The sequence below is a fragment of the Pseudogymnoascus verrucosus genome, assembly GCF_001662655.1.
Source record: "Pseudogymnoascus verrucosus strain UAMH 10579 unplaced genomic scaffold scaffold_24, whole genome shotgun sequence".
NCBI classification, from domain to species: domain Eukaryota; kingdom Fungi; phylum Ascomycota; class Leotiomycetes; order Thelebolales; family Thelebolaceae; genus Pseudogymnoascus; species Pseudogymnoascus verrucosus.
This window is the reverse complement of record NW_017263675.1, coordinates 313,038-338,229: the sequence shown is the minus strand read 5'-3', so window position 1 is coordinate 338,229 and position 25,192 is coordinate 313,038. Positions and strand designations below refer to the sequence as shown.

The 25,192-nt window shown below is 47.6% G+C and overlaps 9 protein-coding genes across 9 annotated transcripts; 4 read left to right on the top strand and 5 right to left on the bottom strand.

Annotated features, from left to right (window-relative positions):
* Positions 1-923: 923 nt before the first annotated feature.
* Positions 924-2,927, top strand: VE01_05849 (uncharacterized protein; the record flags this gene model as incomplete). The annotated part of the gene is made up of 6 exons (XM_018275307.1): positions 924-1,238; positions 1,287-1,422; positions 1,489-1,564; positions 1,617-1,758; positions 1,809-2,250; positions 2,308-2,927. 6 exons carry the CDS (start codon positions 924-926, stop codon positions 2,925-2,927), a joined length of 1,731 nt encoding a protein of 576 aa, XP_018130074.1.
* VE01_05848 (uncharacterized protein) lies at positions 2,909-4,920 on the bottom strand. The gene is made up of 5 exons (XM_018275306.2): positions 4,560-4,920; positions 4,131-4,505; positions 3,673-4,078; positions 3,411-3,615; positions 2,909-3,362 (listed from the first exon to the last, which is right to left on the bottom strand). Exons 1-5 carry the CDS (start codon positions 4,788-4,790, stop codon positions 3,014-3,016), a joined length of 1,566 nt encoding a protein of 521 aa, XP_018130073.1. The 5' UTR covers positions 4,791-4,920; the 3' UTR covers positions 2,909-3,013.
* Positions 4,921-5,687: 767 nt separating this feature from the next.
* On the bottom strand, positions 5,688-7,989 carry VE01_05847 (uncharacterized protein). Its single transcript, XM_018275305.2, has 5 exons — positions 7,580-7,989; positions 6,702-7,534; positions 6,603-6,654; positions 6,339-6,553; positions 5,688-6,291 (listed from the first exon to the last, which is right to left on the bottom strand). Exons 1-5 carry the CDS (start codon positions 7,883-7,885, stop codon positions 5,865-5,867), a joined length of 1,833 nt encoding a protein of 610 aa, XP_018130066.1. The 5' UTR covers positions 7,886-7,989; the 3' UTR covers positions 5,688-5,864.
* Positions 7,990-8,431: 442 nt separating this feature from the next.
* Positions 8,432-8,995, bottom strand: VE01_05846 (uncharacterized protein). Its single transcript, XM_018275304.2, has one exon. The coding sequence runs from the start codon at positions 8,906-8,908 to the stop codon at positions 8,486-8,488; it is 423 nt and encodes a 140-aa protein (XP_018130065.1). The 5' UTR covers positions 8,909-8,995; the 3' UTR covers positions 8,432-8,485.
* An 89-nt stretch (positions 8,996-9,084) lies between these two features.
* Positions 9,085-9,823, top strand: VE01_05845 (uncharacterized protein). Its single transcript, XM_018275303.2, has one exon. It carries the CDS (start codon positions 9,290-9,292, stop codon positions 9,788-9,790), a length of 501 nt encoding a protein of 166 aa, XP_018130068.1. The 5' UTR covers positions 9,085-9,289; the 3' UTR covers positions 9,791-9,823.
* Positions 9,824-9,990: 167 nt separating this feature from the next.
* On the top strand, positions 9,991-12,763 carry VE01_05844 (uncharacterized protein). Its single transcript, XM_018275302.2, has 3 exons — positions 9,991-10,663; positions 10,726-11,773; positions 11,820-12,763. Exons 1-3 carry the CDS (start codon positions 10,284-10,286, stop codon positions 12,585-12,587), a joined length of 2,196 nt encoding a protein of 731 aa, XP_018130067.1. The 5' UTR covers positions 9,991-10,283; the 3' UTR covers positions 12,588-12,763.
* Positions 12,764-16,015: 3,252 nt separating this feature from the next.
* Positions 16,016-18,111, top strand: VE01_05843 (uncharacterized protein). The gene has a single exon (XM_018275301.2). The coding sequence runs from the start codon at positions 16,933-16,935 to the stop codon at positions 18,010-18,012; it is 1,080 nt and encodes a 359-aa protein (XP_018130070.1). The 5' UTR covers positions 16,016-16,932; the 3' UTR covers positions 18,013-18,111.
* Positions 18,112-21,005: 2,894 nt separating this feature from the next.
* On the bottom strand, positions 21,006-23,150 carry NCP1_2 (NADPH-cytochrome P450 reductase; the record flags this gene model as incomplete). Its single annotated transcript, XM_018275300.1, has 2 exons — positions 21,006-21,020; positions 21,093-23,150. The coding sequence occupies 2 exons, from the start codon at positions 23,148-23,150 to the stop codon at positions 21,006-21,008; spliced, it is 2,073 nt and encodes a 690-aa protein (XP_018130069.1).
* Positions 23,151-24,052: 902 nt separating this feature from the next.
* Positions 24,053-25,014, bottom strand: VE01_05841 (uncharacterized protein; the record flags this gene model as incomplete). The annotated part of the gene is made up of 2 exons (XM_018275299.1): positions 24,053-24,440; positions 24,557-25,014. 2 exons carry the CDS (start codon positions 25,012-25,014, stop codon positions 24,053-24,055), a joined length of 846 nt encoding a protein of 281 aa, XP_018130072.1.
* Positions 25,015-25,192: the final 178 nt, after the last annotated feature.

The following is a 25,192-nucleotide window of genomic DNA, read 5'->3' as shown; positions in this document are numbered from 1 at the left end:
TGTGGTAGATTCATATTGTCTCGCTGCCATCGACCAGTTCATAAATATGAATGCTTCTCACATCGTCATTTCTGATATCTACGAATTTAACATCCCTCATCACGTCCTCTTGATGTCGATATCGGTATCGGCGACTACAAACACCGATCTCACAAACCTCATGCTGATAAATAGAAACCGCTGTGGTGCCATTTACGCGCGCATGACAGTATCTCGAATATCAATATCACGTCATAGAACATCTCCGCGGAAACAGTGTGATGCTGAATTTCTCAAGACGTAATGTAATATCTCGCGAGTCCCTTCTTACAACTATCATTGTGATGTCCCTTAATGATTCTACGACAGATATATAGAAGATCTCACAATTGCTTCATCAAATTATGCGATTTCTTTTCGCCGACTCTCCGTGTTGCCCCGCTGACGACGAGGAGGTATTGACGACAGCTGGGGGATCAAAGGTGTGATTATGCTTGGTATCGGCCTTGGAGTTTATGTTGCCCGACATTTGTCGACCTGCTCCAATCATGTCTGTTCGGTTTATCAGTTGTATGGATTTGAGGATGTTATCATTGAGCGGAAACCTCACATCACGAAATTTGAAACGGAATTAAGTGGGATTTGGGATGTTCTCATCTGTATGATCGGAGCTTGGCATCTGGAGTTTCCGAGTCTTCAGCAGGCTCAGGAAACTCTAAGTTGACATATCCCCGGTGATGGCCAATTGGAGAGGTGTGATAGTAATCGTGGACCTCATGTTCTCTGTATACTTTACGTCCTTTGAATACTAAGAAGTTTTGGTAACAATGGAAGAATTGTGATATATCTAGCCCCCCCATCGAGGATTGGGTTCTGTACTCAAACATATTGCAAACAAATTTTGAATTAACTCCTATATTCTCTCAGACATAAATTAGTTTGAGATGGCAATCATCGTTTGGTCGAAGGGAAGGGCACCGTCACCTGATATAGGAGATGGTTCTCTCTCAGACTCGTTTTCCGGGACACCAACCGATAAGAAGGCAAATATATCCATTGAGACTCTTCCACTTGCCGAAACAGTCACGGTTCAAAAGTACTGGTGGTCAACGAAATCAAAGCTCGACCCCAATGCAATTGCAACCCAGCCATCCGTCTACGACGACCCAGCCGTTGCAAAACACTACCAACCAAGAGCTGACTATGAGAACCTACATCGGTTTGATCCAAGTGCAAGATGGACCTGGAAAGAAGAATGGGTTTGGAAAACCGTCAATCTATGTTTTAAGCATGCTGAAACTGCCTAGGCTGTGGTTCGAAAAGTCGACGTTAAGATTTTGATCTTTGCTTGTGTTGCGTTCATGGCTCTGGAGTTGGATCGTGCGAATCTTTCACAGGCGCTCACCGACAATTTTCTGAAGGACTTGCATATGAATACGAATGGTTGGTTATTTCTCTCTGGGGTCTGGTCGTGCTATATAGTAAAGATATGTGGTTGACGTGCCTTAGACTACAATCTGGGCAATACGGTGTTCAGACTGTCCTTCCTTTGCGCCGAATTGCCTTCTCAGTTGGTCTCTAAATGGTCAGTATTTCATTTCGATAAGTAGCTTGGTAACCTTGCTAATGTGTTGAAGGATTGGGCCCGATCGATGGATTCCAATGCAGATGATTCTTTGGAGTATCGTTGCCGCGGCTCAATATGGTCTTTCCGGCCGAACCAGTTTTCTAACTTGCAGAGCATTGCTGGCTATCTTGCAAGGAGGTTTCATTCCAGATGTCCGTTTTTCTCTAATGAAATTTCATATGGCCCCAACTAACATCTTCAGATGATACTCTACCTATCTTACTTCTACACCAGTCGCGAGCTTCCCATCCGCCTTTCCATCTGGTGGACTTTCATGTCCGTTGCCGATATACTGGCGTCGTTCATTGCCTTCGGCATTCTGCACATGCGCGGCATCAACGGGAAATCCGGGTGGAGATGGCTCTTTCTAATTGAGGGCATCTTCACAGGTGTTCTAGGCGTTGCCGCGTTTTTCTTGATGCCTCCCAGCCCGACACAGACCGCATCTAAGCTGCGTGGCAAAAAAGGTTGGTTTACTGAAAGAGAAGAAACCATTATCGTCACCCGCGCTCTACGCGATGACCCTTCCAAAGGTTCTATGCACAACCGCCAGCCAATAACTCCGAAACTGTTATATAAGTCACTTTCAGACTACCATCTATGGCCAATGTACTTGGTAGGATTGACGTTCCAGCTTCCAACGAGTAAGCATCTTAACCTATACCATAACCCCCAAAATATAAACTAATCCAACCATCCAGACCCCCCACACAGCTACCTCACTCTATCCCTCCGCAGCCTTGGCTTCGACACGTTCCAAACCAATCTTCTCGTCATTCCTTCCCAAGTCGGCCACATCATCACCATGCTCGGAATCACCCTTCTCTCCGATTACACCGGACAGCTTTCTCTCACGGCTGTGCTTGCACAGATATGGGTACTACCATTCCTCATCAGCCTCTATATAATCGACAGCACCACAGCGAGTAAGTGGACTATATGGATAATCACGACTATCCTCCTTTCCTACCCCAACATGCACGCAGTCCAAGTCGGCTGGATCTCGCAGAATTCCAATACCGTTAGATCGAGAACGGTTAGCGCCGCGATGTATAATATGTTTGTCCAAGCGCAAGGCATTATAGGGGCAAATGTGTATCGAGAGGATGATAAGCCGAGATACCGTAGGGGCAATAGAGCGTTGGTGGCGCTATGTAGTGCTAATATTGTGATCTATCTCGGGGTGCGTGTTTACTATAAGTGGGTGAATAAGAGAAGGGATGATATCTGGAATTCGTGGACGGATGAAGAGAAAGAGGCATATGTGCTCACGACGAAGGATGAAGGAAACAAAAGGTTGGATTTTAGATTTGTTTATTAAATAAATAAGGCCGTGATAATGTAGATGACGTATAGATCTCGAGCATCCAGTGCCCGGTTACTACGCCCCCTACTTTATGCCTGTCATTAATAATTATTCCCAGTCGCCGCGCCCCAAATATAAGCAACCCAACTCCCAAGTGACAGAGCACACAACGCTCCAAAACAACACAAACTGATTTTCCTGTTCTTCGCCCCATTTTCTCCAAGGAACCTCTCCTTCCTCTCAATAATCAGATGTCCATTCCTCAGTCTCTGCTTCCGGGTCCATTGCAGACGTCTGAGATCAATAGATATCGAAGACAGAACAATCAAGCCGATGGAGACGACTACAGATCCCGCCGCAAGGGCCACATAAACGATGACGACTCTGTCGTAACTGTCGTTATCTGCATCTTGGATACGGCCGGTGATAAGGTTGACGATGATGTTCATTCTGATATTTCGTTAGCATGATTCGGTGAGAAGAGAGGGGAGACCTTACGAATTATTCATCATGATTTTCATGGAGTACGCTGATCCAAAGACTTCCTGGTGCCACATCGAGGTGCGGATGCTGTCGATGATCACAGTAGGGCCGAATGAATAGGCAAATGCGTAGATTCCGAAGGCTGCTGCCGTCCCCTTTGTGGAGTTTGCCCAGTTTACCAGGGCCATTGAAACGAAGACTCCGATTCCACAGAAGGCCACTGAGAAATAGGGGTTAGCAAATTGCCACTTAACGAAATATCGTTGAGAAAACTTACTGAGTGAGATCCGATTTCCGAAAAGATCAATAAATATCCCAATTAGAGGCACGACGAAGAAACCAGCATATTGTAAGACGGAAGTGTACCATCCAGCAGTAATGCTGTCGGTATTGAAGCGATGTTCGGCGAGTTCGGTGGCATTCTGCGTGAAAACAAGCGCTGTACTCGTCTCCAGCAGCGAAAATGCGAGGACGGCCCAGAAAACCCATGGCATCTCTAGGACTTTCTTGACCTCGAACTTCTTGTTCTTCTCTGTCAGTTCTTCGCCGGTGGATGGGTCTCTGATGTTGGCAAATTTCTTGTTGGCGTATTTTGTGAAGAAGAAGAATGCTAAGGTGATGAGATTCGTGAAGATGTTCATGAATAAAGCGATCCAGAAAACCCATGAGAAATCACCAAGATTCTGGTTTGAATTAGTAAAGTCAAGTGATTTGCTTGCAATCCTTGGTACATACCTTCGAGATGATGTTCGCTGTCGACTTTCCAACAAACCCTCCAATCTTCCCAATAGCCAATTCAAACCCAAGCGTACTGGCAAATCCATTGTTCGGAGGGAACCAGCTGGAAAAGATCTTGTACTGTGCAGTCTGGGTAGCAACATCACCAAATGCTAGAACCACTCTCCCGAATATCATGAGTGGATAGTTCCGGACGGTAGTGGCTGCCGCAACAAAGATTGACCCGATAGTGTAGATGACATTGCCGTACAGGATTGCGCTTGCACCACCAATCCGATCCGTGATCATACCAGATATGAGAATGAGAAGTACTTTTATGAAATCCTCACTCGATTCCAGAAGTGCGAATTGAGTGTTGTTGATTTTGAGTTCCTGTCGGCAAAGTCAGTCAAGGCGGCCATTTATTTTGCCGGGTATTGAACTCACCTTTTTTAATGTCGACTTCATAGCTCCAGTCACTCCACTACTCCAACTTGACCCAAAGCCAATTCCAGCTACGAGAGCAACCGAAATAATCTTAAAGCTCAATGGCACCTGGCCACGGGTAGACGCCGGGCGTGGACTCTCCGCATCAGAGAGAGAGACAACTTCCTTCGTGTCCGGAGACTCGGGTGTGTGATCTCCCGACACCGCATCCGCGGGTATTAGCTTCGCCATAATGTCAAGGCCGAATAGACACCCAATGGAGCGGGAATGGAGGGTTAGGTGAAGCAGAGATGGAGGGGTAGGTATGTAGGTGATGAAGATAAAATAGAGAAGATCTAATCAGATCTAAATACTTCCCGCCCCAGCACTCGGGTTCTAAGAAAGACGGACGACATCGGAACGATAGATCTAAATTTTCCTGGCTATTGTTTCGATTATTACGTCGAATCTCGGGTTTATCCACCTTCAAAACGGATCCTTTACGGGTCTTCCCATTGATTTATGTCGTGAAAGTGGGAAGTGAGAAATGCCGAGACCGTTAAACCCATAAAATTGTCATCTGATAAGAGTAACCCCGCTTTTAGGGGTCTTGGCAGCCAACTATAGCCAATAATAATCATTATCTACGCATCTGATAAGATTTGCCCTACTTTTAGTAGCTTGGCAGCCACAACGTGGTCGTCACGTAAGGATCTGATAAGACGTTGCCTAAATTTGTCCACGAAAACGATCAACGATCAATCTTCCTTCAAACGGACTTATAGAACATAATTCTAGTTCCTGCTAAGATAGTATAAAAGTACAATCATCCTATCGGCCGATTATATCAATATACCCGAAGAAAATAAGTGCACCGGTCAGCTTGGTACCTTGGCGCAACTGCCGCTAAACAGGGCCAGATTTGTTGAGAGAGGCAGGTGGGTGGGGGGTAAGCGTCGAGCGCGTCGTATCCTCTGATCCAGACGCCAAGACGACTGGGATTACGCGGATTATAGCGAACAACGTGGAAAATAACGCAAATGCGCTCCTAATATGGAGATCAAGTATTGCGACGTTGACATGCCCATGGGGAGTTCGACCATATAGAGTTAGAATGCAAATATCCGTGTGTATATAGACGTATAAACACCCCCCCGTCGCCTTCCAAAGCAGCACAGCTACATCCCGCACGTCCCCTCTCGGCAGATATCACCGTGGCAGGACCGAAGTTCCATAACATCCTCCAAAGCCATGTCTTGACTGTTCGCTAACGCAGAATCGAACAATAACAGATAACCCAGCTCATGAGATGACCCTCAGCACTCATCACTTCCTCTCCGAAACCCACATCGGGATGCCATCCTTCCCCTTCGCCGCCGTAAACAAAACCTGATACGCCCTCCCACCAACCTTCTCCAACACCGGAAACTCCTTCGGAGTCCTCCCGAGCCTGCGATCCAACTCATCATACGCCTCTTTGAAATCGAATTTACGCAAGGTCAGGGCAAGCACAATACGCGTTTCCAGCATCGCCAGCTCCTGGCCGAGACAATCTCTCGGACCTTTCTCAAACGGGCGATACGCATTCTTATGGATGGGGCCAAATGGGGTTTGGTCGGGGATATGGCGTTCAGGGATAAACTCATACGGCGAGGGGAAGATGTTGGCGTCTTTCATCGTGCAGTTGTTCGCGGACCATATCATACAGTTGTCTGCTGGGTATGTTACGCCGTCCAGTCCTACGACCGTAGTTCTGTAATCGTTAGCATCGGCTTGTCGCCGTGATCGGGGTGGACAAACCCTTCTCTTGGCGATATTCGGACAGACCCCGCCGGGGTCCACAATCTCAGGGTCTCTTTGACGATAGCTGTTGTATATGGGAGCGCGTTGGCTAGTCTTGGGTCCTCTGTAATTCGCTCTCCGGCTTCGTTCGGATCGGAGCCGAGGACTGCGTCGTGCTCTTCGCGGGCTTTGCGGAGGCTTTTGGGGTGGCGTGAGAGCTCCCAGAGGGCATACTGAAGTGATCTATTAGCTAACTCCTAAGAAACTGTGGACAATACTAACGGTAATGATGGTGGATGTCGTATCATGACCGGCAAATATGAATGTTTTAACACTACGACGTTAGCTGAGCTCTACGCAAGCGCTTGGATATATCTGTACTTGTCTCGCATCAGCTCCAAGAAGTCTTTCGTCACACCAGTTTGAAGACTCCCCCCTCTCTTCATATACTTGGCCATGGCGATATCAAAGATGGCACCCGAAGAAGATGCCTTTTCCGGTGCTGTAGCAAGTTCAGTCCATCTCGCCGAAAGGATCTCCGTGATTTTAGTATTTGAAATGGCTTCATAGTATCTTAGTTTGAGATATCTCCAGGCATTCAGCTTCCTAATATCGAAGTTTGTGAAAGTCTTCACGAGATGGCTAGCTCGGACAACACTCGTGACCAAATCGTTCGACGTCGTCTGGGCGTTGAATTGGACGCCCAAGAGAGCTTGGCCAATAATATCAACCGTGACGGCGGCTGCTAGGGAATCCGTATTCTCGATGAATCCATCGCCGGCTGCAAGCTTAGATAGTCTGCTGACGAAGATGGTTGTTTCCTCAACCATCATAGGTACCATCGATAGGAGATTTGCCTGTGAGAACCCAGGGTTGAACATCGTCCGCAGCTCCTTCCACTGCTCGCCTTCCTGGCCAACCATCCCCTTTGGGCCAATAGCCCTCCCAAAGCTCTCATTTAGCACAGGGTGCTTGGGAAACTGTTCACCCTGGTTCTGTAGAACCTGTGCCGAAACATCTGGCGAGAGGATGACCATCAACGGCTCGCTCATGATCGGGTACGAATCAATGAAGAATAGCCCATGCTTCCGCAGATCGTACGTATCAGCAATGTGGGTCATGATAACATGATCATGGACGTCTCCCGGAAACTTCATCGTTTCTTTAGCCATTGTAGGGACATGGCCAAGGACAAAGCTGTGAGGCACGCTAGGCTGTATCAGTTAGCTTGTGAACTTCTGATGGCGAGGTCAGACTACCAATTGTCTGCATCTACGGCGCATCGCTACAAATCTGTAGCCGAAGGTGAGAAGCCATGGAACCAGCACACCAAGGACCGAATATTTGACGGTTGAGATGCCATCTTTCTGATACAGCGCCCGTTCGTGGTAGGCGGCTAGAAGAACGGCTGGGATGGCGAGAGATAGGTTTGTGACCTTCAGTCGCACCAGACCCAGGAATGCGACGACTATGATGACCCGTGCCGCCGTTACATGTCTTGGGAGATGCTGCAGCTCAATGAGGTTCTCCACGACGGAGCTGGCGACCCATGTAGAGTTCTGCATCGTGAATGAAGACTAGGTAGTCGCACTGCAGATCGAAAGACGCTGCTCTGTCTGCCCTACGTCTCATTCAGTGAGATAAAGTATGCTGGAAGTTCGTTTGTGACTTACCCCATGTTTTGTACGACTGAATCTTACGTGAGGGCTGACAGCTAATTTTAGTGATAAAACTCTTGGCATGTCTTATATTGTGTAATCTCCTCCTCGGACAATCAGCCCTATCACACTCCGTACATTACCTATAAGGCAGGCTACATCGAAAGCCACAGTGGAGAATTAGGCATATGTATTGGGCACCCTGCGAGTAACTTATCTCTAAATATAGCTGAGGGGCGGGTTTTTGACGACTGTACTCAATCTAATTGACTTCATATATGGATCAATTGGAAAATATACTTCAATTTCTACAGCTCATATTAGTTTTTAGGAGAAATCTACGGCGGGAATATTGCTATAGGTCACGATTTACGAGCGGAGGAGCGACGTTGGTGGTCCCAGCGAGTACAGTCAGCACTATTTCGAAACTAACGCAACTGTAGAAGCTACATTCCCTTAATTACGGAAAGCAAGGATATTTTGTACCAGAACTCCATCAAAAACCCGTTAATAGTGCTGAATCAAGTCCCACAAATTGCCATACAAATCCTTCCACACTGCCACTTTCCCATATGTCTCTATCTTCGGTGGTCGTACCCACTCCACGCCTGCGTCGGAAAACCGCTGATAGTCCCTGTCAAAATCATCCGTTGCAAGGAATAGAAACACCCGTCCTCCAGCCTGGTTTCCTATAAAGGCCTCTTGCTCTGCGTTGCTTGCGCGGGCGAGGAGAATAGTTGGACCCTGCGACGCGGCTATTGATGAGGTGCCTGACTGGGACTCGGGGAGCGGTGGCTGGATGAGAACCCATCTCTTCTGCTGCTCTGGGATGAAGGTGTCTTCCACAACTGTAAATCCCAACCGGGAGTAGAAGGCAATGGCTTCATCGTAGTCGCGCACAATGAGGGAGATGTGTGCTAAGTATGGCATTGTGATAACTCTCGTAGTCGACGTCGTATATATTGGTTTGAAAGGAGTTGAAAGGAGTACTGATCGCTGTTAGATGCACTGTACTTTATCGCAGCGATGTTAATTAGCTCCACCCCGCTTATCCCCCGCTTTGGGGCGGGAATATTAGCGTCTCGTCGTCGACCAGACCACTACAATCCCCTCCAACCACCATCGCAATCCACCCCGGCATTCCTCCCCTCCCGTCCTCTCTCGAGTTCACCTTCGGCAACGCGGTTAACTCACCGAACAGGGATCCTTCCGCATTGTCACGACTGAAAACGTCTCCTTCTGTACCCCCCTGCGCACCACGAGATTAGATTCTGTCCCAACAAGGAGAAGGGTAGTACGTGCAAGTTCACGATGGAACCGGCCAAGACCATAGAAGAACCCACGGCACGACCGCCGCCGTCACTCGAACTACAACCATACGTACAACTGAGCGATGCAGCGCTAGCAAAGAAGATCCTCCTAGTGGAGGATAACGCCGTCAACCAGAGACTAATATTGAGGACATTAAGTTGTTTCGGGCTTACGAGTGTCGATGTCGCTGTGAATGGGAAGGAAGGGGTTGATATGGTTAAGGCGGCACCGTCGGCCTATAGCCTCATTCTGATGGATATCTCCATGCCGATTATGGGCGGGGTGGAGGCTACAAAATTGATTCGCGAGATGGGACTTGATATTCCTATAATGGCTTTGACGGCACACGCGATGAAGGAGGATCGGGAATCATTCCTTACACGGGGGTTTGATGGTTATTTGTCGAAGCCTGTGCGGAAGCCGGATTTAGGGGTGATATTACCGAAGTGGCTTGATGTGAATCATGAGTCAGGGGTCGGCACTAAAAAAGACTGGGAATGATTAGAGGCTAGGAATTATACTGAGATTAATGAGACTACACAGCAGTAAAGTGAGTTTACGCTTGACGTTGTCCGGTGAGCGTCACTTCGCTCCGTTGCTACGACATGGTAAACAACAGCAGCAAGGGACGCCAAGACAGATCTAAGTGTGCCTGTGCGTCTTTTTTGAGCTCAAAAAATCCCAACAGCCACAAAGAGAATCTATATGTTCTCAACAGCATCAATCCTCATCTCACAAACAACCTTCGCGCCTTCACAAGCCAGACTGCTAGGTTCCCCGCGTTCATGAGGGTCCACTACCCCGCGTCCTCGGCTCTACGCGTTCCCCGCCTCCCGCACTGACCCCCATAAATTTGTTCCACATCCCTAGATTCACGGCAATCAAGCTATATACTATAGTAGCTCGCCTCAACTCAATTCAGTGGCACAATTTACCCAGAAATGCCAATCTAAGCTATACCACGACATACGACACTGCTCTGTCCATATCGACCATGAGCGCCCCATCCAGCCCTATCGCCGCGTTAGCCCCCCTGGCTACACCCCTCCCTCCAAGCCCAAACGGCACCCCATTCACCGACGCACAATGGGCTATTCTCATGTCCCTAATGGACGCCGTCATCCCGCGTATTGTGCGCGCCTCCGCCGCCACTGAGGGATCGCTCGACTACACCGTCTCCGACGCGGAGTACGCGTTTCTCTCCACACAGGCGGGCGCGAGCGCCCAGGCTAAGGATACAGAGACGCTGGATGCGTATCTGGCGGAGCGGCCGAGTGATAGCGCAGAGTTCCAGGATTTGATGATGAGGCAGCTTGTGTGTTACGCGACGGAGGAGCAGGTCAAGGGGTTGAAATTTATATTGGCGGCGCTGGGGTATGTTGGTCCTTGAGTTATAAGTGAAGAGTGGACATGGGCGCATGCTAACGAACTGGCAGTACGCGACCAGGCGCGCTGTTATTGACGGGCTATACTCGAACATTGGACACGCTAGATGCGCAGGCGCGTTCGGAGGTGCTGAAGGGCTGGCGAACGCATTACCTGTCGCCAATACGCGTGCTATATGGCTCCATCGTATCGCTGGCAAAAATCAACTACCTGCGCACTTCCAGGTTGTTCCCGACTCTTACGGGGTACAGCTCCACGCCGACGGGCTACGAACCTGGCCCAACGTTCGACTATAAGTTCTTGAAGTTCGAAGCGGCCGCTGAGCCAGCGACGCTCGAGTTCGATGTTGTTATTGTTGGCTCAGGTGTCGGCGGAGGCGTGTCGGCGAAGAATCTCGCAGAGGCAGGATTCTCAGTCCTCGTCGTCGATAAAGCATACTACCACCCGCCTAACCGCCTCCCCATGAATGAAGCAGCGGGATACGCGAACCTCTTCGAAAACGGCGGCGTTGATGCCAGCTATGACGCTTCTCTCACCTTCATCGCCGGCTCCAACTGGGGCGGTGGCGGCTCCATCAACTGGTCCGCGTCGCTGCAGCCGCAGTCATACGTCCGTCAAGAGTGGTCTCGGGACCGGAAATTACCGCTGTTCGAGACCACGGAGTTCCAAGACGCGCTGGATAGGGTGTGTGATCGCATGGGTGTTAGCACGGAGAATATCGAGCATAGCCATGGTAATAAGGTCCTGCTGGAGGGAGCGAGGAAGTTGGGGTATGAGGCAAAAGCGGTGCCGCAGAATACGGGGGGACACAAACATTCGTGTGGGCGCTGTGGGATGGGGTGTGGAGCGGCAGAGAAGCAGGGGCCGAATGTGTGTTGGTTACCTGATGCGGCGAGGGCGGGGGCGCAGTTTATGGAAGGGTATCAGGTTGAGCGAGTCTTGTTCGAGACGCGGGGCGGGAATAAGACCGCGGTGGGTGTCAAGGGCGTATGGACGAAGGATGGCGTGGAGAGAGAGGTTGTCGTCAAGGCGCAACGCGTTATTGTCTCCGCTGGATCCCTAAATTCTCCTGTCCTGCTCTTGAATAGCGGTCTAAAGGTATATTGTATCCCGCTCCTAACCCAACCCCCAACTAACCTCACAGAACCCCCACATCGGCCGAAACCTCTACATGCACCCCGCCAACATGGTCTCGGCCTTCTTCCCCGAAGACGTGCGCCCCTGGGAAGGCGCAATCCTAACCACAGTCTGCACCTCCTTCGAGAACCTCGATGGCCACGGCCACGGCGCCAAAATGGAAGCAACATGCATGATCCCCACCCTCTCCCTCTCCCAAATAAACTGGACCTCCGGCCCGGACTGGAAGCTCCTCGCTGCCAAATACCGCCATATGAATACCTATGCCAGCTTCGCGCGCGACCGCGATCCGGGACGCATCCTCGCTAACCCGAAACGAGTCGAGTACACACCCTCCGCCTTTGATCGTAGACACACCCTCATTGGTCTCCTTGAGATGATGAAGATCCTCCTTGTCGGCGGCGCCGCGGAGATCCATCCCCATCTATCTGGCGCCCCGCCCTTTATCGTCGATCCCTCTGCCGAGCGCTCGCCTGCTAACCCGGAGTTCAAGGAGTGGCTACGCAAGGTTGAGCTGGTGGGGAATGCGCCGCCGGGGGTGTCGTGCGGGAGCGCGCATCAGATGGGGTCGTGTCGGATGAGCGCGACGGAGGGGATGGGGGTTGTGGATCCGGAGGGACGGGTGTGGGAGACCAAGGGGCTGTATGTTGCGGATGCGAGTGTGTTTCCGTCGGCGAGTGGGGTTAATCCCATGGTGACGAATTTGGCGATTAGTGATGTGATTAGTAGGCGTGTGGCGGCGGGGTTGAAGAAGGAGAGGGGGGAGAGGTTGTGAGTGGCTGGGGACTGGTGGAGTTGGGATTTTGAGGTGAGGAGTTGCATAGATAGTGCTAGATACTGGGGGATGCTCATCACATCTCAGTTTGCGTTGTTTCTTTGCTGTTAGTGATTAGCTTTTACGTTGTAACAGTGGTCAATACTGTAGTGGGAATGTATTACAATGAAAAAAACCTCGTTGAAAAGACTATCTCACCTGATCCAAAAGAAGACGGTTGCCGACGAAAGGAAACCTGGAAACCTTGATCCGACACATATATAACAGTGCATTCTGGCTGTTGGGATGCTATTTCTTGTGCGCGACGACGTTTTTGTACAGGTAACAATGATCCTTTGGAGAGAATTGTTTGAATGGGGGCATGGTGAGGAAAACGACACAGAGGACCAAGAAGAGAGTTACACGGGCACTGCAGGTAGCCGTTAGGGGTATGAGGGAGAGGTACTGGGATTAGTTACTGTTGTGAGCTCCATCTGGATTCAGTGATTGAGGAGCACATAATTCATTTGTGTAAATAAAATGTCACAACTGCTTCAAATGCAATGTCCCATATCCACCAGAACCATTTAATATTCGCTATCGAAAGCTACCTCAATTGGCACTCAGGAGTCTCAATCCAAGTCCAGGATATGTTTTCAGTTGATACCAGCCTAGCATTTCCCGCATTCCTACTATAGTAATGCCAGCCAAAGGGGCCCAAGCCACCAGTTTTCTCATCCGCTCACCACAAAATCGATTCTTGGACTGCAGTCATACCCGGCGCTCGAGATATCAATCTAACATTTCCCGCACTGCCAGTAGTGCGAGCCACATTTGCCAAAGGCAGCCGTCTTCTTGCATGATACGCCACTCGGTCCATTGGGCTTGCAGTCGTATCCAGCGCCGGAGAGCCCTACCAGAAATTTGCCTTGGTTGTGCGATGCCGTAAAGTTGCATACATCAAAACAGGAGTATAGACAAGTACCCGCGGTGTCGCTAGATACGCTGCAGGCGGTATCACAAGCGTTGACCAAGGTAGCCAAAATGGCAACGGCGAGGACGAGGGGGGAGAAGTTAACCATTGTAATGGATTGAGATGGCTGTAGAATAATATCAGTAGCTGAAATGTGGGGCTTATGTAGTTGCACTGGATATATAGGATGTTGGAGGAGGCTTACGTTATTGGCTTGAGTCGAAGGTTCGAGTGCCTTGTTCTTGAGGTTTGTGTTGGACGTTGAAGAAACGATTGGGATTGTAGTCTGGCAGAGGAGGGAAATCGAACCCTTTTTATATCCAAGACGCAGGTCCTCCCCTCACTTTACTCTATCGCAAGGCAGATTTATCAACAGGATCGATCTTAGACATGGTCTCGAGAAACAAGGCCAACTCCGCACCGTTTCATTATCAAAGTCTTGGCTGTAATATCAGCTGCCCCTGTCCTGCGTAGATCTACAGAGACGACAGAACCAGGCCAAGGCCAGCGATGCCACCGCCCGATGCTGAACTGAGACATACAGTTGTGGAAGACACACGAAAACATTACACCGATTATTACTCAAAGATCAGCCCTCGAGATGCAAGAAGAGGACTCTGCGCTTGCCCATTGGCACGATTGAGATTTGTTTTACTCAGGTGATACTCAATACGCAGTCGCTGGTCTATCGATTCGAGTATACGAATTGCCTCAGCGGATGCGGTAGTAACCTCGGTGTCACCAAAGTAGGCGGTCATACATCAAAACCCACACACCACGGAAAAGGTATAAACTTGGAGCGGTGCCTACTACTGGATTCTCACTGTCTCCTATATAATTTTATATGCGAACTGTAAGGTCATGTTTCGGCCCAACTGTGAGTTGAAGGTAGCTTTATAGTATAATTTTTATGTAAAAGATACTTATATGCAAGATACTTACTCTATATGTTTATTACAACCTAAATTACTAGATAAAATACGACATATGCAGTAGAACCCCTGTTATAACGATGTGATTTAAACCAGATTTTTTTATCGTTATAATTGAAATGTTGGTATACTGGAACACGTGATGTTAATAACTGAAAACACGTGATGTAAATAACTGGAAACACGTGACGTTAATACTGGAAACACGTGATGTTAATACTGGAAACACGTGATGTTAATATGCCTCTAGCGTTAGTATCTAACCTCTTAAAGTGGTACTTAAAGACTTGCAGAGATTTTACACATACAAAATATAACGATTTTATTACATATTACAGAACGATATCGTAGTATCGTAAAGGCTTCAAAATCACATACAAAATGGTTGCGTGACCTCAAAATCGCTATGTAAGAATTATCGGCGATCGCTATAACAGAGGTTCTACTGTATAAGTAATAATTGACAATTTATAACTACGAGGATTACTACCAAGTTATACAACGTTAGAATAGTAGTATCATCATATGTATATTGCTGGTAGAAATAATAAGAAAGAAATCTATAAAGTAGTAGAAATAATAAAAAATAAATTTATGAGGCATAAATGATACATTTGAAGATAAGTAAGTACCTTTACATATAATTTGTACTATATAGCTACTTTGAGTTCATGGTTCCGTGGGGGCCCATTCGTGAACTGGCAAAACTCACGGGTAGGCCGGAACATACAAATTCTCACATCTCACAGACATTATATATGATCTACAACCCGAACCCTGCACGGATAATAGTCTTTCCAAGAGCCGTGGCAAAAACTAATATCGAGGAAGATAAAGAGAGCAGGCTGTATTAATTGAATTATTTGCGATTTTCAAGGTGGTGATTTGGTGGGTTAGTCCTGGTTTTTGGTAGGGGACGGTAAAATACCCCCTTAAGCCATGTAAACCGTTAGGCCACAACCAACATTTGCCAACTCGAGCAAGTTTTTCCAACATGTATGCTTTAGTGCATGCCACGACATGGCCACGAACATATTTTATCAAACATGCTCAGATATTTGGCTTCATTCGTCAAATCGTTTGATGGCGGGGCAGGCGTCGTAAACCTCCCACAAATCAACTATATACCACCGTATCTGTAATCATCCGGACTTAAATCTCGTCCGAGCCATGGCTTTACCCGGCCCAATTCATTGTTCTAGGCCCCGGCGAAAGACCGGGGAAAGGGCTTACGTGGCTTTACAGTGGGCTCTCCAAACAATATTATGGAGCCGAATACAAGAATCGGCTTTCGGCATTATAATCACGTGACATTAGTAACTTCCACCACTCCAACGACCACCCCTCAAAACACTCTCACATGCCCAGACGGCCGCTGGTCCGACGCCCCTCTCTTTATGTTTGCTACGACCAATAACGCGCGCAGGAGCACGCCCCCAGGAGCACGCCCCGAAGATCTTCACAGGGGGCATTAGAGTGCATTAGAGTAGTGGCCCTAGAAGCGCAGGGAGCGTAGGGCTGCAGCTGTCAAGATGCAGGCAGTTCCACTATGTGGCTAATTTGAAGTAAATTCTTTTACTAGATTCCTAATTTTTCATTATTTTTGTTCTTACTATCTATTTCTTTAAAACCTCTTCACAAAATAAGGTGTGGCCACGGCAAAAGGTACGGCAGACCCTGGAAACAGATGGGATGACAGCATCACCCGATATGACTTCATTTGGTCGCCTCCTCTCATCGTGATTTTCTGGTAATGAATCGCAAACACGGGACATCGGCTAGGAACAAAGACTCTGAGGACCACTGAGATCGTCGTATCTCAAACACGGGACATAGGCCAGGGACCATGACGCCACGGATGATTTTTGTCTCCGGGTTCCTGCTTCTCTAGTCATGTCCCGTTTTTCGCTTCTCCGCGGGTTCCTGCTTCTCTAGTCATGTCCCGTCTTTCGCTTCTTCCCGCATCCAGGAACCTGCCAACCAAATCCTCGAAGAGCGCCAAGACGATTAGCGTAGATGAAAGGCTTTGTTTGCTAGTGATGTCTTACTTTGGTGGCGCATAGAGCCTAGAAGGTTCTCTCCTCGGAGCCGTGGCCGGGGGAGGGGGAAGAGGGGGAGGATCACGACAAGCTCTTTGTTGGGGTACTCCATCACTCAATGTCAAAGGAAGCCGCCACATGGGCCCGGAAAAAAAGCTTGTGCTGGGCCCTGGCCTCTCAGATATAAATTCTCCCCTTTCCACCCCGATCCATCCTTCTTTTTTCTCTCTATCTTCTATCGTCTCTCTCTGGCAGAGCCTTCTATTACTTTCGACTTTTGTTTGTTTTTCTCAAACACTCCTTTCATCCTAGACGGATATTACCTTCCTTACTTCTTTCAAGTTTTACTTTACTACATCACACTCTCTTTCTGAGAAACAGTCCTATCTTTATATACCCTACCAACACACCCAACTACAAAAATGATGAAGGCACAAATCATCGCAGCAGCCGGGCTGCTCTTCTCCTCGCGCGCCTATGCGCAGCAGTCTCTCAATCAGGGCTCCGGATTCGGCACCTACTACTTCGATGTCGAGCAGATCGAAACCTGTGGCACCAGCTTTGCCGCCCAGAACCAGGGCGGAGTCATGTGCAGCCACATCACCAGCTTGCCCCTTACCGAGATCAACTCCAACTATGTTGTTGCCATGAACAACACCCTCCTCCGCGGGGATATGGCCAAGTACTGCGGCAAGAAGGTCGTTGTCTCTGTCAACGGCGTAGCCTCCAACCTACCACTCTTCATTGGTGACGGCTGTGAGCGCTGTGGCACCGGCCCATCCACCAGTGACACGTGGGAGGCCAACGGAGCCCCTGGACTCGACTTCAGCTACTCTGTCCTGAATGAGCTGTCCGGAAGCGCGTGCGCTGATGGACACATCGATATCAGCTGGGAAATCGTCGACGAGACGCTCTACAACTTCGACACCGACGGATCGGGTACCACTCAGGGACCCGCATCTGGAGGCAGCAGCAGTGGCAGCGGCAGCGCCGCGGCTAATGCTGCAACTACGGCCGCTTCTTCCTCTGCTTCCCAGGAGTCTTCCTCTGCTACCCAGGAGTCTACCTCTGCCACCCAGGAGTCTACCTCTGCCGCCCAGGAGTCTACCTCTGCCGCCCAGGAGTCTGCATCCAGTGCCGCCACCAGCGCAAGCTCCGCCAGCCAGGCCGTCAACTCCCCAGCCGACGTCGCACAAGCAGCCGTCCCAACCACGATGATCACTCAAACCGCCAAGGCCGCTTCCACCACCTCTGATGCTCCCACCACCAGCTACACCCCCACCGCCACCAGCGGCCTGGAGATCCTGGCCACTCCCACAACCAGCGAGCCCAGCGCGCCCTGCCCAACTGGTGTCTGGGAATGCAGCGGAGACGACCTCGTGCAATGCCTCGATGGCAAGTGGGTCACCCGTGCTACATGTGTTGATGGATTGAGCTGCCAGGGTGGCAACTCTCCTTACTGCGCGCCTCTCGGATTCGGCAAGGCTCTTGCTGGAAACTAAGCGTCTTTGCCATTTGATATGGAGATTTTTAAAGCAATATAGAATATAGAATATAGAATATATAGATCAATTGAATTTACGTCTATTCTTAAGTCTAGAGACTCACCCTGTCATGAGATGAATTTATGCTTGAGCAGACTGGATGAAACTAATCTGCCGATCTAAAGATTATTGCAGTGTTCCCCAAAATAGTATTAGTATTTGTGGTTTTCGAATAGTATTCGGCGCCGAGTAGTATTCGGGCAAAATTTGGGGTATTCGGCGAGTATTTGCCAAAGACTCGAATACTATTCGAGTCCTTGGCAAGCACGGCCCAGAACGCCAAGCAACGAAGATTTTTCCCTGCCCTCATAGATAGGTCCGTAGAAATAGATCCAAAGATAATATACCAATTGGTATTTCTACTAGAATGAGCGACTCTGAGCTATCAGCAATTCCAAGTGACGAAGATGAGGAAATTCAGCATCTACCACCCCCTTTTCAATTCGAGCCTTCGCCGCCGACAGCTCTACCATTACTACAAATACAGCCACAACTCCTAAATACCCAGTCACCCTTGTTCTTAAAGAATGTATTCAGTAGAACATTGTTGAGCACTAGCCCTGCAACGATGAAGATTGTCTGTATGCAAAATGGCTGTAATTATAGGCTAAAACCGAAGCTTTTATCATGGAATATCACAAGTAATTTATGGAAGCATGTTGAAAACATGCATCCTGAGTTATACGAAGCTTTAAAACTAGGAACTCCATTGCTATAGCGTGCTCAGAGTTCGCAGAGTCAGAGTTCGCAGGATTTACAGGGCGCTCAGAATATAAGAACTGCCCGAAGCACAACTACCCCGAGCGCCCAAGCATTCTTTACTCCTCGAGTAGGAGGAAGCTCAGTTCTTGCCTCTCGATATAGAGAGTTATTACTTGCATTTATTGTATGTAATAACTTACTAATGAGTCTAGTTAATCGGCCTTCATTTCGTCAGCTCATTCACTAGCTTAGCCCGTCAACGTTAGCTATATTAACAACCTCCTTAATGCGCGATTTGCATAAGACATTCTGCAACCACCGTATGAAGCTACAAATTGAACTCTAGGCTTATATAGCAAAGGGCGGACGGTTGTCACTTACAACTAATTCATGGTCTGCAATGAATGGCGTAGAGCACGCTGCAATAACTGTTCATTGGATAAATAACGAATGGGTTTACTGGCACTGTGTTCTTGATATTATACATCTAAAAGAGCCCATTCATTCTAGTGAATATCTTATAGAGCAGCTTTAAGCTATTACGGACGACTTTAGTATTACAAATGGGGTCTTTACTGTTACTAGAGATAACGTATCAAACAATATAGTAATGCTTGTAGAGTTTGAAATAAGGGTATGCACGAGTGCTATTTCTATACAGCAACTATGGAGCTTTACAGTAAAGGAAGGCGACGTTCGATGCATGGCACATATTATAAACCTTGCAGTTTAAGCAGCTTTAGCTATGTTAAAAGCTATACCGTTAGAGCAGATAGAATCGTATAGGCTTGAGCAAGGCGCTGCTTATACTCAAAGCTTCGTTCTAAATAGAGAAGAAGTGTCGACAGTTCTTATAAAACTACGCCAGCATATCTATATCTTCCGGAACCGTCGAGCATGGAAAGATGCATTAAAAGTACAAGCAATTGCTATGGGTATTTAGGTGGTTTCCATGTCCCTCGACATGCCTATACGATAGAACTCAACATATCATATGCTCGAGAACGCTTTGAAGCTTCAGCAGCCGATTAATGCTATATGTGCTTCATAAACGATGGATTTAAGTATGCGTAATATTATCATCACATTAATAGAATGGTAAGTGTTATATGGACTAAAGGCGTTCTTTAAGATATTTGTCAAACTAGCAGAGCAAGTTTAAGCTAATAATTATCTAACGTTAAACATTTGTATTCCATACTATCTACGGCTTTTAAATAAGCTTAAGGTAATGCAAAACGCTCCATTGACAATAGCTACAATCAGCGCAGCTTGTAAAGCGTCATATAATAAGCTTGATACTTATTATAACCTTATGACAAATCAAGGCTCGAGCCACTCGTTAATTGCTACTATCTGCGACCTAAGATTCAACTTAAGTATATACGAATATTATATGCTAGACAGTACAGACGCTATGAAACGAGACAGGGCAAGAGCACAGTTTGCAGCTTGTTATAACCAGTATAAAGACCGTGAGAACGATATACAAGTTGCTGCTATTGAAGCTACTATTGCTGCTGAAATAGAGCAGCTAATAGCTCAAAGAGAGCTTAATTCCGACGACGAGATGTATCAGCATCGTGGGCCTTCCATTGAGGAAGTTGAGTGGCGGCGATGGTTTAAAGAGAATGGTGTCGACCGCAATACTAATATCCTCAAATATTGGCAGGCAAAGCAGTACTAATATCCAGTTATATCACGGATTGCGCGGGACTATTTAGCAATTCTAGCCTCATCGGCAGCGTCAGAGCGTATATTTAGTGTCGGCGGTGATATAGTCACGAAGAAGAGGAATAGACTATTACCTTCTACTCTTCGATATCTACTCTGCCTACGGGATTGGGGGGTTGTAGGCGACGAAGAGGATTATAGCGAGTAGATAGTTATTATATTCAATTCTTACTATACTACCTACAATTGAGCCTCATACTATTCGGCGAATACTATTTGACGAGTACTATAACTTCGTATGAGTATTCGCCGAATATTATCAGATCACGAGTATTCGGGCAAACCCCGAATACTATTCGAATACTATTTGGTGAACACTGGATTATTGTATCTACAGTGGACCAGACAGGATGTCCAGCTTTATTCGTCCTCCCCCCACTTTTAATATAAGCCCGTCTGATTCGTAATGGACCCTCTTCCCCATCTCCGCATCGATGTAGTCCATTTCTCTGTCTTATGGCTTACTTGAAAATTTCTTTGTATGCGAGTCATTCCGAGCAACCAGGGGAACTCATCTACCATATATCTTCCTAGAAATACCAAAACAGTTAGTAAACAATAATAGGTAGTGACTGAGCATGTCATTTGACCAGATTACTCACATGCATTCTACCACTGTCCTTAAGATTCGTAATGTAATTTGCTGCATCTTTCGTTGCGATGCTTTTTCCTTCAGCAACGATATCCACAAGTGCGGCATTGACATCTTTTGCCATGTGTGCGGCGTCGCCACAGATATAGATCCATGCCATCTTATTGTGAATCAAATCAAATAACTGTTCTTTGACTTCCATCATGCGGTGTTGTACATAAACTTTCTCATCTGATTCCCGAGAAAAGGCTGTGTGCATCTGGAAGTCATTTCCCAGTACCGCTTTCAGATCCTCCCATTCATCCGCATAGATGTAGTCTTTTGCGCGATTTTGGGAACCTGTAAATAAGATGGACATGCCCAGCTTCTGCGTCTGATTTTTGGCGAGCAGCCGTCTGTCCTGCATAAATGCGCGGAAAGGAGCGACGCCGGTCCCTGGGCCGATCATGATTATCGGGGTATGGGAACTTGCAGGTAACCGAAAGTTTGAGCGACGAACGTGGACCGCTACCATACCAGGCAGGCTTTGGATGCCGGGAGATGGTAGTAATGTTCGATTGGGGGATACTTCGCGATTACCATTGTTCGCTATGGTTAAGCCTTTCAGGTAATTGGTCGTTAGGCCTAAAAATCTATTTGGATTCGGCTCTCCTAGAAGTTCATCCTTCACTGCAGTAGTGATATGGATTGTCTTAGGAGACGCTTGTCCTGATGAAGATATTGAGTAGTATCGTGGTTGTAGAGGCGCAAGACAGCTTAACAGGAAGGAGAAAGGTAGAGATGACCAAGGTAAGCCATTACTAGCAGTCTCCAAGAACTGAGCGAGATTCAAGCAACGAGAAGTTACAGTAGAGTGGAAAAGGTTCCTATCTGCTGCTAGTTGAATCATATGCGCCTTGACTTCTGCGTTCGGAGCCATCGCAGCAAGTGCGCCACAGATCTCACGCGAAACCTTCCCACATATATCAAGCTTGTACCGGAGAATCGTAGAATATGTCGTAGGCTCCACAATGAACGCCTTAGCGCCCGAGCCGTCTTTTGCTGAGATTGTAATAACGGTATCTCCTTTGCTAGATAGACCAAGAACCATGAGCATTCGTTGGATCTCCGCATCCGGATTTATAGGCAATACTCCAAGGTGATCGCCAGTTTCGTATGACAGATTCGTTCCAGAGATATCAAACTCAATATGAAGACAATCTCTATCGCAGGTTGGGGCAAATAACTGTTTCGAATACCCAAGAGGTGCAAGGTAAGAGTTTTTTCCATCGAATGGTCCGACCAGGAGGCCGTTGTTCCCTAGCTCTGTTGCTTTTCGTCCTCCGAGAAACACACCATCAGAGTCGATAGTCAGCTCTGGTTTCTCAACAATTTCGTAAGGAGAAGCAAATTTTTTGTCGCTTTTCTTCGCATGGAGATGACTGGCAACTTCTACCAAGGTCTCGTCTTTCCACGCGAGGAAGTCTTCATCTAACGTCCCAAGGCCGTCGTCGCCTTCTCCTCGGGCACCGAGCCTTGTCGCTCCTATTCTCTGCAAATGCTCATCAAAGCTGCGGACCATGAAGTTAAACTTTTCATATGTGTTGTTCCCTAGCCCAAAGGCTATGTAGTGAAGAGCTCGTAGTGGAAAGTCGCCTCCCTCATCTTTCGTTTCGATAGTAGTAAGATCCTGGTAGAAAGAGGCGGTGCTATCGGTAGGTTCTCCATCGCCATATGTCGCCAGAATAAAGCACACCAGTACCCTCCTTCCAGTCCTTGAGTTTTTGGTCGCGACTTCATTCAGGGAGGAGGCATCGAAATCCTCGATATCCGCTACCTCGGCCGCAATTGAATACTCGTCGTGTAGATTCCTCGCCAGTCGACGGGCATACTCCTCCGCCGTCCCGGTCTGAGAACCGTAGAGAATGATGATGCTTTTATCCTGGCACACTAAAGCATGATTCAGACTTCTCACATTGTCGCTTGCCAACTCTTGCTTCTCCTCTGAACTCGCGAATGTAGTCTTTTTTTGCTTCTGCCAAAGTGCTACTACAGTAATCAGTATGAGGACAATTACATACAGCAGCATTGTTTCTGAGAGTATTGGGGAGACCGGATGAGACTGGAACCGCAGCGATTGACAAGAAAACTGTGCAAGATAGAATAGGTGGATAAGTAAGAATCATTAGAGCATAGTTCAAAAATTGACCGAGACTGAGGAAACAAATTTAATTAATGCTATCTCTCTGGGCGGAATTTCCGCCTATGAGGTTCCCCACTGTGGTAGTGAATGGCAAATTCTCTATTGGTATGAGCTGCACCATGTGTGGAAGATACTATTTGGGGTAAGTGGGGTAACGGGAACCTAACCTGACTTCTAAAGTTTCGACGGCAACCTTACATTATTGTGCCCTCAAACCTTACATTATTGTGCCCTCAAACCTTGTGTTAAGCGCGCAAAGGGCAATCTTTCAACATTCAAAATCACTTCACTAAATAGCACAAAAAGGCAAAATTTTATTCATGTGTTTGATTCTTGAGGTAATGTGAGGTGGAATATGTTGTGGTTCTGTTGCAACCCCTAAGTCACCCATACCCTTCACATTCGCTAGCCTGCAGATTCCAAAGCTCCTTTTTCTGTGTCCTTCCAGAACAATGCCCATATAATTAATACCCCACGTCCATCCCACATACTATTTTTGAGTGACTAGAGATTTGTAATGAAAAGAAAAGGACACACGGCCACTGTGATACCCTTTGGTCTGGGATGACATTACGAGTACCCCACCCTTAATGAGGGGTCCAGCCGCTGCCCACATGAATGTTGCATAACTACCCATGCGGGGGGATATTAGGCGATTTTGGTGGTGATTCCCATGTCATCTAGAATTATACTTTGGTAGCCCACCGAGTAGGGCAGCCATGCTATGAGGAGTAACATAAAATACAGACTGGGATATATCTCAGATTTCAACTATGAGACTGATCTGCTTACAAATTCCCTTCCGTAGTTGCGAGAGACTCGTATGCCTCCTTCCAAAACTCCCCCGACTCTTCTCCTAGCCACTTCTGACTCTCGTTTGCCCATTCTGGCTGTTTTCTGAAATACAGGTGCTCTAAACTCAGTTCTACTGTTTGTCCGGTCATTGTATTATCCCCTATAAAAGTGTCGAAAGCCTTGAGTACTGTGCTCATTGGTGTGATGTGTTCTTTTGGGAACTTGTGAAGCACGTGTGGTGGACACAAGCCCGTCGGTACGAATGATGGACATATGCAGTTAACGGTGATGTTTTCTTCAGCAAACTGTGGACCGCATGCGCGAACAAGACCGACAAGACCATGTTTGGCGCTTGTATAAAGAGGATTTGTGGCCATTGAGCTGAGCGGGAACTCTAGTCAGTACATGAACCTGGAAATATAATATAACGACTAAATTTATTGGTACGTATATTGTGGAGTGCCCTTGCAAGGATTTGAAAAACTAGACGAACTTACTAGATACCGGCAGCAGAGGATGTGATAACAATCTTGCCTCCTGGAGTGTTGTTCTTCCGCGCATAATGTTTAAACAACCATATTCCTTGAATGACTGCATCAAGGTCTACCCTTATGGTCTTGAGGTTCATCTCCTTTGGTATACCATCCGCATCAAGATCCTCATTTATCTCGTATAGACTTTGCTTATCATCAATTCCAGCATTTGCAGCGAGAAAATCTAGGCGGTTACCACCCCAGGTAAATGCGCGGCTAAAGAGTCGGGCCTGCTCGTCATAGTTAGATACGTCCGTTTGTTGAAAAATCGTATCTGCGCCTAATTCAGAGGAAAGCCGTGATCCGTTTTCGGAATCGATATCGGCCATTGCTACCCGCCAGCCTTTGGAAACCAGATGTCTGGTCAAGGCAAGGCCCATACCAGACGCGGCGCCAGTGATAATTGCGACCGGTTTAGACATTTTGAAACTGAGGAATATACAACGAAGCTGCGTAATTAATGTATATAATATAGTTGACGTCCACAAGAACGAGACGACTACCAATCTACAGAGACCTGAGGCCCTCGGGGCGATATACTTCAAAGGCTACTCCCCGCATTGATATGGGGAAGCGGGTGTGGTGGGGTTGTTCAATAGC